At 42.5% G+C, this 16,061-nt stretch overlaps 1 protein-coding gene across 2 annotated transcripts; it reads right to left on the bottom strand.

Moving 5' to 3' along the window:
- Nucleotides 1-449: 449 nt before the first annotated feature.
- dctn4 (dynactin 4) lies at nucleotides 450-10,501 on the bottom strand. Of its 2 annotated transcripts, XM_058408888.1 has the most exons (14): nucleotides 10,321-10,501; nucleotides 9,637-9,707; nucleotides 7,320-7,498; nucleotides 7,077-7,120; nucleotides 6,858-6,965; nucleotides 5,620-5,640; nucleotides 5,109-5,182; nucleotides 3,187-3,299; nucleotides 2,924-3,033; nucleotides 2,773-2,846; nucleotides 2,626-2,680; nucleotides 1,702-1,809; nucleotides 1,316-1,413; nucleotides 450-862 (listed from the first exon to the last, which is right to left on the bottom strand). In XM_058408888.1, exons 1-14 carry the CDS (start codon nucleotides 10,453-10,455, stop codon nucleotides 649-651), a joined length of 1,404 nt encoding a protein of 467 aa, XP_058264871.1. In that variant the 5' UTR covers nucleotides 10,456-10,501; the 3' UTR covers nucleotides 450-648. The 2 variants fall into 2 exon arrangements, with proteins under 2 accessions (XP_058264871.1, XP_058264873.1); XM_058408890.1 differs by lacking the exon at nucleotides 5,620-5,640.
- Nucleotides 10,502-16,061: the final 5,560 nt, after the last annotated feature.

Raw genomic sequence — 16,061 nt, 5'->3', positions numbered from 1 at the left:
ATGACCATGTTAGTACTGAGGAGACGAGTCCAGACTAAACGCAACGATTCGTCTACAGAAAAAGAGAAAGAGAGAGCGCTGGAGTGAGAGAGGACATGAACACGAGAATAGCGGCACCGGCGGAGGAGGAGGAGGAAGAGGAGGAGCTACTCAGGTCACTGACGGCATGCAGGCGGAGATGGAGAGTGTGTGTGTGCAAATATACATGAAGTGTGTGTAGGATTAATGGAGTTGGGTTTTGTCCTGCCATTACTAATCATGGCTTCCTGTGCGTGTGTGTTACCCTGGTCTGGTTGTTTGTAGTATGTAGATCACTGTGTGTGTGTGGTGTGTGTGTGTGGTGTGTGTGGTGTGTGTGGTGTGTGTGTGGTGTGTGTGTGGTGTGGTGTGTGTGTGGTGTGTGTGTGTGTGTTACCCTGGTCTGGTTGTTTGTAGTATGTAGATCACTGTGTGTGTGTGGTGTGTGTGTGGTGTGTGTGTGTGGTGTGTGTGTGGTGTGTGTGTGGTGTGTGTGTTTGTGGTGTGTGTGTGTGTGGTGTGTGTGGTGTGTGTGTGTGTGTTACCCTGGTCTGGTTGTTTGTAGTATGTAGATCACTGTGTGTGTTTTTGTGTGTGTGTGTTTTTGTGTGTGTGTGTGTGTGTGTGTGTTCAGGCTGCGAGTGGCCCCAAGCTGAGCTCTACATGGTGTGTGAGCCAGATGAGCTCCACGGCAGGTTCTCCTTCCTCGCTCGGCCTGATGGGAGCCGCCAGGTTGCGGAAGTCGTGACGCATCTTGAAGGACACGGTGACGTCGCCGTCCTCATACTGAGGGATCACTTTAATAAAGAAACCGATCTTGTTGGACTTCCTGAAGGCTACCACACTGAGAGAGAGTAGAGAGAGAGACAGAGAGAAGAGAGGACAGAGAGAAGAGAGGGAGGAGAGGGGAGAGAGAGAGAGAGAGAGAGAGAGAGAGAGAGCAAGAGACAGAGAAAAAAAGAAGAGAGAGAGAGAGCAAGAGACAGAGAAAAAAAGGAGAGAGAGAGAGAGAGAGCAAGAGACAGAGAAAAAAAGAAGAGAGAGAGAGAGAGAGAGTCATGAGTATACCACTGTGGGATAACTATAACAGCAGTTCCTGTACAGTTTCTAGTCTTCAGCAGTGCTTCAGTTGGTTATTTTATAGACAGTCTACTCTGAAGGCCATGTAGGCTCCGGGGGGCGGAGCTTCTTAACCAGAGCTGTGAGATAATCTAAGGCACTGATAAAGATGTACAGAACTCTGTCTAGTCTAGCCGAGTGAATAATGCTGAGTAAATATCAGACTGTGTGGTCTTACTCCGGGTCGTCCTGGAAGTCCTGCGGCTCGGCCAGCTCGTCGTATTCGGCTGCTGCATCTTTCCCTGCCAGGACCAGCTCTTTCGCTGGCACCAACACCTACACACACACACACATTACAAAAGGTTATGACCCATGTGTTCACCCTGTTAAAAAAAAAAGTTAACACACTGAAAAGTGTTCTTTTCAGGAAACAAAACATTTGTTTCGTAGAAAACAATATTAATAAAAATAATATTAATAATATTAATAAAAATAAAAAGATTAGAAATATTATTATTACTATATTATTACTATATTATTATTATTATTATATGAAACAGCATTATTATTCCACTAACAGGACTGAGGCAATGAGATGAGGGGTGTGTGTGTGTGTGTATGTACCTTAGCTGTGCTGTTGATGTCGTCAGGATCTCCTTCCTCGCAGGTGAAGAGGCTGACATGAGTGATGCTCTCCACGGGGTTAGTCAGGGTCAGCAGCACCTGGGACTCCTGTTAACAAACAAACAAACAGTTCAGTTAAAATACCATGGTTATGACATGAAAGACTTTAATCACAATTATTAATTGATTTCTAACATCACACACCCACAATGTTCACACATCAGTATAATATGTTTTTAATGATGTAATAAATATTAATTATTCAATAATAATTTACAATAATGTTCAATTTGACAAATATCTGTACACCATTTGGCAACGTAGCTGATACTGAAGAAGCAGATATATATTTCTGCTTTATTTATTCTCGTTTATGTAATTATTTATATTTATAACTTTACTATTCCCATTTTCTTTTCTCCTCATATCTCTTGTTGGAATGTTGGAACAGGAAGGGGTCATCCCCAAACTGTTCCCACAAAGTTGGGAGCATGAAATTGTCCAAAATGTCTTGGTATGAAGCTGAAGCACTAAGAGTTCCTTTCACTGGAACTAAGGGGCCGAGCCCAACCCCCGAATTCAATGATTTGGAGGAGTGTCCCAAAACCTTTGGCAATATAGTGTATCTGCATTTGCAAAGGCTTGATGCTTTGCCTTTAAATTTCTTAGATCTCCTTGGGAGTTCTGAAGGTCTCAGTGGCTTCTGATCTTCCTCTGTGGATAAGGAGTAGGGTCAGAAAGTGCTTGGCACCCTGAATCGCTGCTTGCAGCTACATTTTTACTATTGCTATTATTGCAACTCATTATATTCCTATAACTTACACCCACTGTCAAGTAAGTAAATAATTGCCCCAGTGTGACCCTAATCCAAATATAATCTGGGGCATAGTGAAGCCAGCTGCCTGGAGCAGGAGGAACACTTGCCTTCATGTGACGCAGGTTTGGAATAGACATAATCCTCACTTCAGGGATGTAGCTCCTACACACAAATACACACACACAGTCATCATTAGCACTCAGAAGAGAAACTTGTGATTGTTCTGTGTGGAGGAGACGTTATGGAGTACTCACACGGCCACCAGCTGGATTTTAAACTTGATGGAGGTTGGGTTGAACTCGGGTTTACTGAGGTTGTGCTCACATTTCTGACAAACAAAGCAAGACCGTTAAGTGATCTGTGTAAAACTGTGTGTCTTAATGAGTGTGTGTGTCAGATACGAACCCTGCAGCGCAGCGAGCGTTTCATCAGCAAGTGCTTATGTTTGGGGTGAAGCTGAGATGCTCCTGCAGGCTGGAAGTCGGGCTGAAGCAACCTCTGGCGAAGTGTCGTCACTGCACACACACACACACACAAACACACACACGCGCAATTACTGTGTGAAAAGCACTGACGACTCTAGTGCTTGGTACATAAGCAGAAATTAAACAGTGTGTGTGTGTGTGTGTGTGTGTGTGTGTGTGTGTGTGTGTGTGTAAGATCTTCACCTTCAGTCAGGTTTACAGGCCGTGTGTAATAGTCATCAGGCAGAGGCTCCACCTCATCCAGAGCCTGAGCCGGTTCAATACTGACCTCCTTCTGCTCCTCGCCTTCCTTCAGACTGCATTAGGACACACACACACACACACACACAGAGACACACACACCAAAAATTCAGTGCTAAAAATGCATCCTCTTTCACAAACCCTCTAACACTGATAAACAGCCAAATATCCGAAATGCGTGTCTCCGGTATCTCTCAAAGGTAAAGTTGCTCAAAAACAAACAAACCTGACTCTTTAAACCATCATAGAAAATTAAAACCTGTTAGTTGATAAGCCCCACCCACCAGTTGATCATTTGCATGTCATCTGCATAGACCACACCCCCAGATTTATCCTCACATACATAAAACAAACTAATGCACAGATTCTTGATTTCTTTCCCCCTTTAACTTCATATAAATTTACACAAACCTCCTAAAAATTATACGACTTAAATATGTACCATTATTTCTGCTGACTCTTTGCCAAAGAGTTTTTTATTCCTGAACTTTCCAGCAAAAGAAAAGTCCAAGCTATTTTGTAAAATTGTGTTCATCATCATCATGATGTAATACAATATATTGCCAAAAGTATTCGCTCACCTGCCTTGACTCGGATATGAACTTAAGTGACATCCCATTCCTAATCCATAGGGTTCAATATGACGTCGGTCCACCCTTTGCAGCTATAACAGCTTCAACTCTTCTGGGAAGGCTGTCCACAAGGTTTAGGAGTGTGTTTATGGGAATTTTTGACCATTCTTCCAGAAGTGCATTTGTGAGGTCACACACTGATGTTGGACGAGAAGGCCTGGCTCTCAGTCTCCGCTCTAATTCATCCCAAAGGTCTTCTATCGGGTTGAGGTCAGGACTCTGTGCAGGCCAGTCAAGTTCATCCACACCAGACTCTGTCATCCATGTCTTTATGGACCTTGCTTTGTGCACTGGTGCACAGTCATGTTGGAAGAGGAAGGGGCCAGCTCCAAACTGTTCCCACAAAGTTGGGAGCATGGAATTGTCCAAAATGTCTTGGTATGCTGAAGCATTCAGAGTTCCTTTCACTGGAACTAAGGGGCCAAGACCAGCTCCTGAAAAACAACCCCACACCATAATCCCCCCTCCACCAAACTTTACACTTGGCACAATGCAGTCAGACAAGTACCGTTCTCCTGGCAACCGCCAAACCCAGACTCGTCCATCAGATTGCCAGATGGAGAAGCGCGATTCGTCACTCCAGAGAACGCGTCTCCACTGCTCTCGAGTCCAGTGGCGGCGTGCTTTACACCACTGCATCCAACGCTTTGCATTGCACTTTGTGATGTATGGCTTGGATGCAGCTGCTCGGCCATGGAAACCCATTCCATGAAGCTCTCTGCGCACTGTTCTTGAGCTAATCTGAAGGCCACATGAAGTTTGGAGGTCTGTAGCGATTGACTCTGCAGAAAGTTGGCGACCTCTTCGCACTATGCGCCTCAGCATCCGCTGACCCCGCTCCGTCAGTTTACGTGGCCTACCACTTCGTGGCTGAGTTGCTGTCGTTCCCAAACACTTCCACGTTCTTATAATACAGCTGACAGTTGACTGTGGAATATTTAGGAGTGAGGAAATTTCACGACTGGATTTGTTGCACAGGTGGCATCCTATCACAGTTCCACGCTGGAATTCACTGAGCTCCTGAGAGTGACCCATTCTTTCACAAATGTTTGTAAAAACAGTCTGCATGCCTAGGTGCTTGATTTTATACACCTGTGGCCATGGAAGTGATTGGAACACCTGATTCTGATTATTTGGATGGGTGAGCGAATACTTTTGGCAATATAGTGTATCTGCTGTTACTATTTCCAGGTCTGTGGTTTAGTGATGATTAGGATGATTAGGAACACTCACGAGAGGCCGTAGAGGGCGCTGATGGGAGCTCCGGATCTCTGCCTCTGGAGTCGTGTACCCAGGCCGTACTTCTCCTTTACACACACAACACCAACAGACCACCGTCAGACCAAACTAATCAATCAGAGCAGTAACATTCAAAACAGAAAAAATAATCTAATCTGGCAAACAACAAATAATTAAATCAATAAATGCTCCATATGATGTTTATAAAGCAAAGACAAACCACAGCCTTAAACATTACTGGATAAAATAGTATTTTAACCCAAGCCTCACTTTATCGTCATGAATAGTGCCCTCATCTGTCCACTAATCCCCTTCTATCACATCAAACACATCTCCCTTCTCACACAGCATGATCTTCTACCCTGAAGGTCGTTATTTAAAGTCTCATGTGATCGCTGAAGTGCCTGAGCGGCTCGGAACCCAACAACAGAAAGACTGAAAGAGGTCTTTTCACTGTAAACAGCAAGCGAGTACAGAGTCGGAGTTGTGAAGAAGAGCCACTCACCACCACGTGAATAGTGTGTTGCTGGGGAAAGGGAGGTGGAGGAGGAGGTGCAAACCAAAAGATCGGCGTGCACAAGCAAAGAAGGACAGGAGACAAGAGAAAAGAAGCAAGGTGAAACTTCAGCACAAGCAGCAACATGGGAGACTTTCGGTTAATCCCTGTAATTCAAACCAAGCTGGAGATTAACAGGGTTAGAAATTAGAGCAGATTATGTTATAAATCACAGGTACATGCAGGTTAATATCAGACCCAGCTTTAACAGGAAGAGCAATAATAATAATAATAATAATAATAATAGCAGCCCCTTTCACACCTCATATCCAGACAAATAATTTAAGAAAAATATAAAATTATTCTAAATTATTGTACATCAGTATGAACCTCTGAAACTTTTCTGGACCACTTGTTGAATCTTAAACATTTTTTTTTTTTTAATTTTAAAATCTTTTTTGCTTGATTTTTTTAATTTATTTTTTTAATTTTAAATATTATTTTATTTTTAATTTAATTATTATTTTTAAAAGTGTATATTGTATATGATCAGAAACAATATTTTCTAAAAATATACATATATATTTTAGACCTGGAAAACTTTGGACACTGCATATCATTTAATCCTTTTTTTTTTTACTCATGAATCTATTTAAAACTCTTTTACTATTTATATTTAAACATAAACAAATTAATATATTATGTCATTTAAAATAAACAAACAAAACAAAGCAAAAAAAACAACAACAACTACAGAATCTGAATAAGTGTATAAATAATTCCCGCGTGAAAGGGTGCTAACTCGCGAGCATGCACAGCGTTGTCTGATTTTAGTATCGCAAGAAAGATTCTGTAAAGAAAACAATGACAGCAATTTCACGCAAAAAGATTAAAACAGAGGTAAGTGTGAACATGTAGGAGTTAGCCGCTGGACATTAGCCAGGAAGTCACGTTAAATATGATATTTTTGGAGGGGGTGGAGTCAGTATGTGGACAGTTCAAGACTGAACATATTTACAATAAATAAATAAACTGGTTTTACTGCATTAAAAAAGGCTGAAAATCCCACTGGAAAAAAAAACATACGAGTCGGGTGTTATTGTGTCATAAGATATAAGAGCCAATCATGTTCGAGTATGCAAATGAAAGCCCATGGATGAACTGTTTACCAGGGGACTTAGTCTTGGAAGTTTATTAGTGACATGAATTTTTTGTGTGTGTGTGTGTGTGCGTGTGTGTGTGTGTACCGAGAAGGCCTGAGGCATGAACGGACGTCTTCTGGCCAGTTTCTTCCTGTCTCTCTCCAGCTTCTCTCTCTGGGCCAGTTGTTGATAATACTCGATCAGTTTATTAATCTGAGGAGACGACGTGTGCAGTCCATTAACGATGTAACGACATCCAGGAAACAGAAATCACGTGTGAATAAAGATGAAGCTCTTCTCTGTGATGATGATGGAGTCACTTACCCTCTGAGTGTAAGGATTCTCTGGTTCCTGCCATCCTCCACTGGCTACAAAACACACACACACATAGTATCAGCATCTTCACAGCATTCAGGATGAATAAAACTCTAACGTTACTGTCTGATGCCTGGGTTTCTTCCTTCCAGGCTTCATTTACATGAAGTCTCTTTACACATGTAAGGAGGAGTCAGATGCTCTACTCCTGACCGCCTTACAGGAGAAGGAGAAAGAAGAGCAGATCCTCACCTACTGACTTGTCCGCCATGCCCACGTCGCGTGACGTCCAGCGGCAGAAGCCGCAGGCGAGGTAGTACGCCTTCTTCATGGTGGTCTTGGTCGGGTCATCGGGAAGCGGTGCCGGGATGTTGGTGGCTCGCGTGGACAGTGTGTGCATGCAGCATGGGCAGTCGAAACAGTTCGCACATCTGGAAGTTTGAAATAAAAAAGGAGTGTCTCAGGTATTTATCAACATACATGTGTGTGTGTGTTAATGCTGAATATGACTGTGAGCCAGGCCAAAACTGTCCCGCCCTTTGCAGCCATAACAGCTTAAACTCTTCTGGGAAGACTTTCCACAAGGTTTAGGAGTGTGTTTATGGGAATTTTTGACCATTCCACTAGAAGCGCATCAGTCTCTGCTCTAATTCATCCAGAAGGTGTTCTATGGTGTTGAGGTCAGGACTTCCTCCACACCAAACTCACTCATCCATGTCTTTATGGACCTTGCTTTGGTCACTGGTGTGCAGTCATGTTGGAACAGGAAGGGGTCATCCCCAAACTGTTCCCACAAAGTTGGGAGCATGAAATTGTCCAAAATGTCTTGGTATGAAGCTGAAGCATTAAGAGTTCCTTTCACTGGAACTAAGGGGCCGAGCCCAACCCCTGAATTCAATGATTTGGAGGGGTGTCCCAAAACTTTTGGCAATATAGTCTATATCTATGTAAAAAGCCAGTTTAACAACAACAAAAAAAACACGTCTAAAAACTTGCTCGGCTAATAGGATTTCACAACTAGGTCAAGTTTTGTGCCCTAGTGAAACAGACCAAATCCTAATCCGTTAGTAATCAGACATCGGCTGTCAAAACGTTTGTGATGCTTAGAGAACACGAGAGCTTTAAAATGTTTAGATGATCTAATAAGAGACATTAATAATCAGATCAGAAGCAAAGCGAGTGAATGAATAAGCATTTATTTCCTCACTGATGTCACTGAGATCAGTGAGGAGACAATGACTAGGCTTGATATTAAACACCGTGAGTGATTTTTCAGGTCTCAGGTCAGGAGACTCACAGCCTGAGAAAGTCGCTTCAAATTCTACGCATTAATCTGGCAGTAATGTTGTTTTGACTGTCACTAGTGACACATCTGGGGGATTTTAAAATGCTAGAACTTTGCGTTATAGCTCAGGGAAGTCTACAGCGTTCAAAAGTGTTATATAAAATGTAAAAAAATGTCTAAATTTGACTGGGTGAAGAGTTTTATTCAGTAGTTTTTCCACATACATAACCTGTTGCTCTTATTCAGAGTTTCTGCAGGTTTCACCAAGTCTAATTTAAGACTTTTTAAGACCCTTAAGAATGAAATTTCAGACCTATATAATGACATCAAAAACTCCTCAGCCACAGCATGCCCCATGAACCGGGATCCCAGGTATCTTGACTGTACCTGCCCACCTTCCCAAAAACATACGTGCAGGTCCATTTCGGTGGTGCGATTCAGACTTTTCTCAAACATCATTAGGCCTCTCTTGATAAAGTCCAAAGTGTGCACTGTAGGCAGTTTTATCTTTTTCCCCCACACCTGAATGATTTAGCAAGTCCAGAAACGTCGTCTGAAACAATTCACCGATTTCCTCATTCGCATTATAGGACTGGTGTCTAGTCACGGTGTGGAGGACCCACAGCACCTCCGCTCTGATCCATAAGCGGCACAGAGGTCGCTCACGGCGGTGATGGAGCTGCAGTGTGGGTCTCTCCTCGGCAGCGTGGAGCCACCAGATCCTTGCCATTTGCTGGAGAACCTTCAGAGCAGTTCTCACTTTTTGCATGAGACTCCAGCGCACCCAACGTTCCCAGTTTAATCGCTTTCTTGCATACTAAGCAGCAGGCTTCACATACACTGTTCACAGCTGGCCTTAACCAAACCCTACATTCAGTTTTCTCAAGCCAAGCATGGCTAATCTTTGCGTCTGTGGTACAATCCCAGAGACACTCGCGTGAATAGCAGAAAGCTGATGCATGCTGGTCTCATTTGTAGTCGCAGTAATGCAGTGAATTATATCTGAACTAGCGACAGAAACAAACACCACCACATTCTAAAGGGCTGCAGGAGCACTGAAATGAGCATTAGAGCTAGCGTAACATGGACATCCTTAAAACGAAGACCTGTTTCAAATTATTTTAGACCTAGAACGGCAAATTTAAGACTTTTCTTAGAGCCTAAAATTTTAATGTTTCAATTTTAGACTTTAATAAGACCCAGCAGAAACCCGGCTACTGCTCAGCTTTTACAAAAGTTTTATCACAATTTATATAAATAAATAATCTTGAAACATTAGTGTACCGGTTCTTCTTGAGCTTGGCCTCAGCTGATGGCATGCTCTCCAGACAACTGGGGCAGTAATGAGAGTCCACCTGAAATCACACACACACACACACACACACACACACACACACACACACACACACCATAAACAATCATGAACAGCACAACTAAAATTAAAAGACAGCTACAATAAATCGTAATATGATCAATCGTTACTTTATTAAGTGATTATTATTATTATTATTATTATTATTATAGAGCGTATCTGAATGAATTAGCCGGGTGTGGTGATGCTAAGCCACATCACTAGTTAGTTATCCGGCTAGCTAACCAGCTTAAAATGCTCGAATTAATATACATTATACCATTTACAAGACTGTTTCCCAAACTTAATGTGTTTTTATTACATCAACATGACAATATGACGAGTTTATTTCACCAAATAATCCATTTCCATAACCGTCAAAGTAGCTAGCTAGGCTAATGAACGCCCATAAGAATACAGACACCGGGGCCGACCAATAGAATCCAAAGAGTCCATGATTGACACGTGACGCAGCCAATCGCGCCTCAGGATAGCCCGAAAAATAGGCGGGCACATGACATACTAGATGATATAATTCACCGGGTCTAAGGCGTCCATCCCGGGCCGTTGAATTTTTTTTGTGTGGGGGAAAGAAAGCCACAGTCCGAAATACTCACTTCATGTGACACGCACTCCAGAGAGCGCAGCTCGCTGCAGTATCGGCAGAAATAGAGCTGAGAGAGCGGAGCGCGGATCTTCTTCTCTCCGCGTACGAGATAAATCACTCTGTCGGGCTGCAGGAGAGACGCCATGTCTGCACGATGACGCTGGTTTCTTCGCTCCGATTTGTTTTTTTCCCACCCGTATTGCGACAAGCCCCGCCTCCTTCCTTACGATTGGCTGGTCGTTCTTACTGACAAGCGGTTTGTTGAATGGGATTGGAGTTGAGAGATAGAACTAGCCAATCCCAGCACAGAACTCCTATACTTGACTCAACACCGCCTCCTGCTGGCAGTAGAGTGGGAAAGGAAGAACTGGAGTTGTTTTCTTCTGTATGTTTACACTGAGCTGCCATTTTATCAGTGTGTCCTCTGTCCTCTTGTCTGTCCACCAGCGTCCAGTTCACCTGATACCTGGTGTTAGTCTGAGGAAAAACATCTTCATGTGGATGAATTTAAAATATTCACATCTCAGCCACAACTAAAACCATGTCTCTGTCCATACAATACTCTAATCATTGTTGCTTAGCAACCAAAGCTTACTGATAAAAGGCTTTGCTTTATGGAAAAGAATTGTTCATTCAGTTGTTCAAGAAATGTTCCTTGTCTTGTTCCTTGTGTGTGTTTACGTGATAACATCGCAGTACTGCCGAGTTGACTCAGGTCTCCTCAGGCAACACAGAGCAACCTGTTATATAAACAGGAGAGAGAGTTTATCTGAGTTCAGACACACAGCAGTGTTGACAGACAGGAAAAAAATAAATGAGGGCTTTATGGAGCTCGCTGGTTCTCTCTATGGCAACACAGAGCTTTTATATGTTATTAAAGGTGTTGTTCATGCCGTGGGCTTTCATTTAGACTGAAGAGCCTTAAGCCATGAAGGACTGAGGGTGTCTCAGTGAGCAGAAATGGGTTTGATATCAACACTTGGAACTATTCTATGAATATATCGCTCCCAGTAGTCTAGAGAAAAACTTCCTTCTGAAACACTACAAATTCTTAAAGTCCTGAGTGTCTACTTTCATATGAGCTTCATATTAACCTCCACTGTGGAGTGAGACATGATGAAGACATTCAATACTGAACATTAAAAAAAACAAAATTTTTAAATAAAAAGCATTCCTAGTAGAAGAAGCTTCTCTCAAAAGAACCGCTGATATTTTCTTGTTACAGAAAAACACAAGTGGTTTGCTTTGTGTGTTTGTGTACTGTCTGTGCAGGAACTCCTACACAGGGACAATGACCATCGTTTTACAAAATGAATCATCACAGAACTGGACAACACAAACACACCTACACACCTACACACACACCTACACACAAACACACACACACAAACAAACACACACCTACACACACACAAACACACACCTACACACACCTACACACAAACAAACACACAAATTCCCTCGTGGGATTAATAAAGTCTATTTATATATCTACACTATACTGCCAAAAGTTTTGGGACATCTGCCTTTACATGCACATAAACTTTAATGACGTCCCATTCTTAATCCTTAGGGTTTAATATGGAGCTTCAACTATTCTGGGAAGGCTTTCCACAAGGTTTAGGAGTGTGTTTATGGGAAATTTTGACCGTTCCTCTAGACGTGCATTTGTGAGGTCAGGCACTGATGTTGGATGAGAAGTACTGTCTCACAGTCTCCACTCTAATTCATCCCAAAGGTGTTCTATGGGGTTGAGGTCAGACTCACAAAGTTGGGAGCATGAAATTGTTCAAAATGTCTTGGTATGAAGCTGAAGCATTAAGAGTTCCTTTCACTGGAACTAAGGGGCCGAGCCCAACCCCTGAAACACGACACCATAATCCCCCCTACACTTGGCACAATGCAGTCAGGTAAGTGCCCTTCTCCCTGCAACCGCCAAACCCAGACTCATCCATCTGATTGCCAGATGGAGAAGCGTGATTCAGAAAGTTGGAGGCTTCTGCTGAGTTGCTGTTGTTCACTACCCGTTGTTCACTTCCCAGTTGCTGTTGTTCACAATTGCTTCCACTTGGTTATAATACCACTAACAGTTGACCGAGGAATATTTAGTAGTGAGGAAATGTCACGAATGGACTTATTTGCACAGGTGGAAATCTATCACAGTACCACACTTGAATTCACTGAGCTCCTGAGAGCGTTCTATTCTTTCACGAATGTGTGTAGAAGCAGTCTGCCAAGGTGTTTGACTTTATACAATATAAGTGATTGGAACACCTGAATACAATGACTTGGAGGGGTGCCCCAATACTTTTGGCAATACCATCTATCTATCTATCTATCTATCTATCTATCTATCTATCTATCTATCTATCTATCTATCTATCTATCTATCTATCTATCTATCTGTTTAAGACTTCCAGGTTTCTACTTTATTATCATGTTCTTTATAAAAACCTTGACCAGTTCCCTGAAATAGACTATAAAATAAACTTTATCATTTTTTAAAACAGTTTAGGTCTGCAATTAAGTGTGAATTTCAGATCCCAGGTCATATCTCCTAACACATGCCTGTCGCATTTCTGATGCGTCAACAACTACTGACTCATGGGTCGTTCATGTGCAGGTTGCCAGATTGACTGTTTACACTCCACTTCGCTTTATTATCGAATTCAAATAAAAATGTTATTTGTCACATAAACAACCATACACAGTAAGACATGTTTTCTGAAGCACACAACTGTGCAGAATGTCTCTGTATGCTGTAGCTTTACAATTTCCCTTCACTGGAACTAAGAGGCTCAAACAGTGTTCCAGCATGATGATGCTCCTGTGCACAAATCTCCTGAGCTCCATGAAGACATGGTGTGGAGGTGAAGGTTGATGAAGGTGGAAGATCTGGAGTGTCCTGCACAGAGCCCTGACTCTGACCCAACACCTTTGGAGTCTCCTCAACATTCTAAATATCAGAGTCTGATCTCACTGATGCTCTTGTAGCTGAATGAATTTACACAAATCCTCACAGATACACTTTAACATCAGGTGGAAAAGCTTCTCAGAAGAGCAGAGTGAAGCCACGAAGATGTTCAACAAGCACATATGAGTGTGACAGTCAGGGGTGCACAGACTTTCAGCCATGATGTGTGTTTTATTTGACATTATTTGCACTTACCAAATTTAAATAAGGTTTAAATAAGCTCACCTCACCAACATCAGCCCCACAACCTTCTACACTGGACACTGCAGATCAGGATTTGTAATTTAAGAGGTTTTAATGTACGTGTGTTTAAATGTACGTGTGGTGCATGTCCAGCACTTAAATGTATGTGTGGTGCATGTCCAGCACGTAAATGTATGTGTGGTGCATGTCCAGCACTTAAATGTACGTGTAGTGCATGTCCAGCACTTAAATGTATGTGTGGTGCATGTCCAGCACTTAAATGTATGTGTAGTGCATGTCCAGCACTTAAATGTACGTGTAGTGCATGTCCAGCACTTAAATGTACATGTAGTGCATGTCCAGCACTTAAATGTATGTGTAGTGCATGTCCAGCACTTAAATGTACGTGTAGTGCATGTCCAGCACTTAACTGTACGTCTGGTGCATGTCCAGCACTTAAATGTATGTGTGGTGCATGTCCAGCACTTAAATGTACGTGTAGTGCATGTCCAGCACTTAAATGTATGTGTAGTGCATGTCCAGCACTTAAATGTATGTGTGGTGCATGTCCAGCACTTAAATGTACGTGTAGTGCATGTCCAGCACTTAAATGTATGTGTAGTGCATGTCCAGCACTTAAATGTATGTGTGGTGCATGTCCAGCACTTAAATGTACGTGTAGTGCATATCCAGCACTTAAATGTATGTGTGGTGCATGTCCAGCACTTAAATGTATGTGTGGTGCATGTCCAGCACTTAAATGTACGTGTAGTGCATGTCCAGCACTTAAATGTATGTGTGGTGCATGTCCAGCACGTAAATGTATGTGTGGTGCATGTCCAGCACTTAAATGTACGTGTAGTGCATGTCCAGCACTTAAATGTATGTGTGGTGCATGTCCAGCACTTAAATGTATGTGTAGTGCATGTCCAGCACTTAAATGTACGTGTAGTGCATGTCCAGCACTTAAATGTACATGTAGTGCATGTCCAGCACTTAAATGTATGTGTAGTGCATGTCCAGCACTTAAATGTACGTGTAGTGCATGTCCAGTACTTAAATGTATGTGTGGTGCATGTCCAGCACTTAACTGTACGTCTGGTGCATGTCCAGCACTTAAATGTATGTGTGGTGCATGTCCAGCACTTAAATGTACGTGTAGTGCATGTCCAGCACTTAAATGTATGTGTAGTGCATGTCCAGTACTTAAATGTATGTGTGGTGCATGTCCAGCACTTAAATGTACGTGTAGTGCATGTCCAGCACTTAAATGTATGTGTAGTGCATGTCCAGCACTTAAATGTATGTGTGGTGCATGTCCAGCACTTAAATGTACGTGTAGTGCATGTCCAGCACTTAAATGTATGTGTAGTGCATGTCCAGCACTTAAATGTACGTGTGGTGCATGTCCAGCACTTAAATGTACGTGTAGTGCATGTCCAGCACTTAAATGTATGTGTGGTGCATGTCCAGCACTTAAATGTACGTGTAGTGCATGTCCAGCACTTAAATGTACGTGTGGTGCATGTCCAGCACTTAAATGTACGTGTGGTGCATGTCCAGCACTTAAATGTACGTGTGGTGCATGTCCAGCACTTAAATGTACGTGTAATGCATGTCCAGCACTTAAATGTACGTGTAGTGCATGTCCAGCACTTAAATGTACGTGTAATGCATGTCCAGCACTTAAATGTACGTGTAGTGCATGTCCAGCACTTAAATGTACGTGTAGTGCATGTCCAGCACTTAACTGTACGTCTGGTGCATGTCCAGCACTTAAATGTATGTGTGGTGCATGTCCAGCACTTAAATGTACGTGTAGTGCATGTCCAGCACTTAAATGTATGTGTGGTGCATGTCCAGCACTTAAATGTACGTGTGGTGCATGTCCAGCACTTAAATGTACGTGTGGTGCATGTCCAGCACTTAAATGTACATGTGGTGCATGTCCAGCACTTAAATGTATGTGTGGTGCATGTCCAGCACTTAAATGTATGTGTGGTGCATGTCCAGCACTTAAATGTACGTGAAGTGCATGTCCAGCACTTAAATGTACATGTGGTGCATGTCCAGCACTTAAATGTATGTGTGGTGCATGTCCAGCACTTAAATGTACATGTGGTGCATGTCCAGCACTTAAATGTACGTGTAGTGCATGTCCAGCACTTAAATGTACGTGTAGTGCATGTCCAGCACTTAAATGTATGTGTGGTGCATGTCCAGCACTTAAATGTACGTGTAGTGCATGTCCAGCACTTAAATGTATGTGTGGTGCATGTCCAGTATTAAATGTATGTGTGGTGCATGTCCAGCACTTAAATGTATGTGTGGTGCATGTCCAGCATTAAATGTATGTGGTGCATGTCCAGCATTAAATGTATGTGTGGTGCATGTCCAGCACTTAAATGTACGTGTGGTGCATGTCCAGCATTAAATGTATGTGTGGTGCATGTCCAGCATTAAATGTATGTGGTGCATGTCCAGCATTAAATGTATGTGTGGTGCATGTCCAGCACTTAAATGTATGTGTGGTGCATGTCCAGCACTTAAATGTATGTGTGGTGCATGTCCAGCACTTAAATGTATGTGTGGTG

This window comes from Hemibagrus wyckioides, linkage group LG14 (assembly GCF_019097595.1).
Source record: "Hemibagrus wyckioides isolate EC202008001 linkage group LG14, SWU_Hwy_1.0, whole genome shotgun sequence".
NCBI lineage: Eukaryota > Metazoa > Chordata > Actinopteri > Siluriformes > Bagridae > Hemibagrus > Hemibagrus wyckioides.
Note: the sequence above shows the minus strand (reverse complement) of the source record. Positions and strands in the feature narration are given on the sequence as shown.

Excerpts from the sequence above, each read along its gene's own strand:
- dctn4 (XM_058408888.1), bottom strand. The coding sequence starts at position 10,455 with ATGGCGTCTCTCCTGCAGCCCGACAGAGTGATTTATCTCGTACGCGGA. Across the intron at positions 1,810-2,625 it reads CAAACCTGCGTCACATGAAG|GAGTCCCAGGTGCTGCTGAC; the intron begins GCAAGTGTTCCT and ends GTTTGTTAACAG. Across the intron at positions 1,414-1,701 it reads ACATCAACAGCACAGCTAAG|GTGTTGGTGCCAGCGAAAGA; the intron begins GTACATACACAC and ends GTGTGTGTGTAG.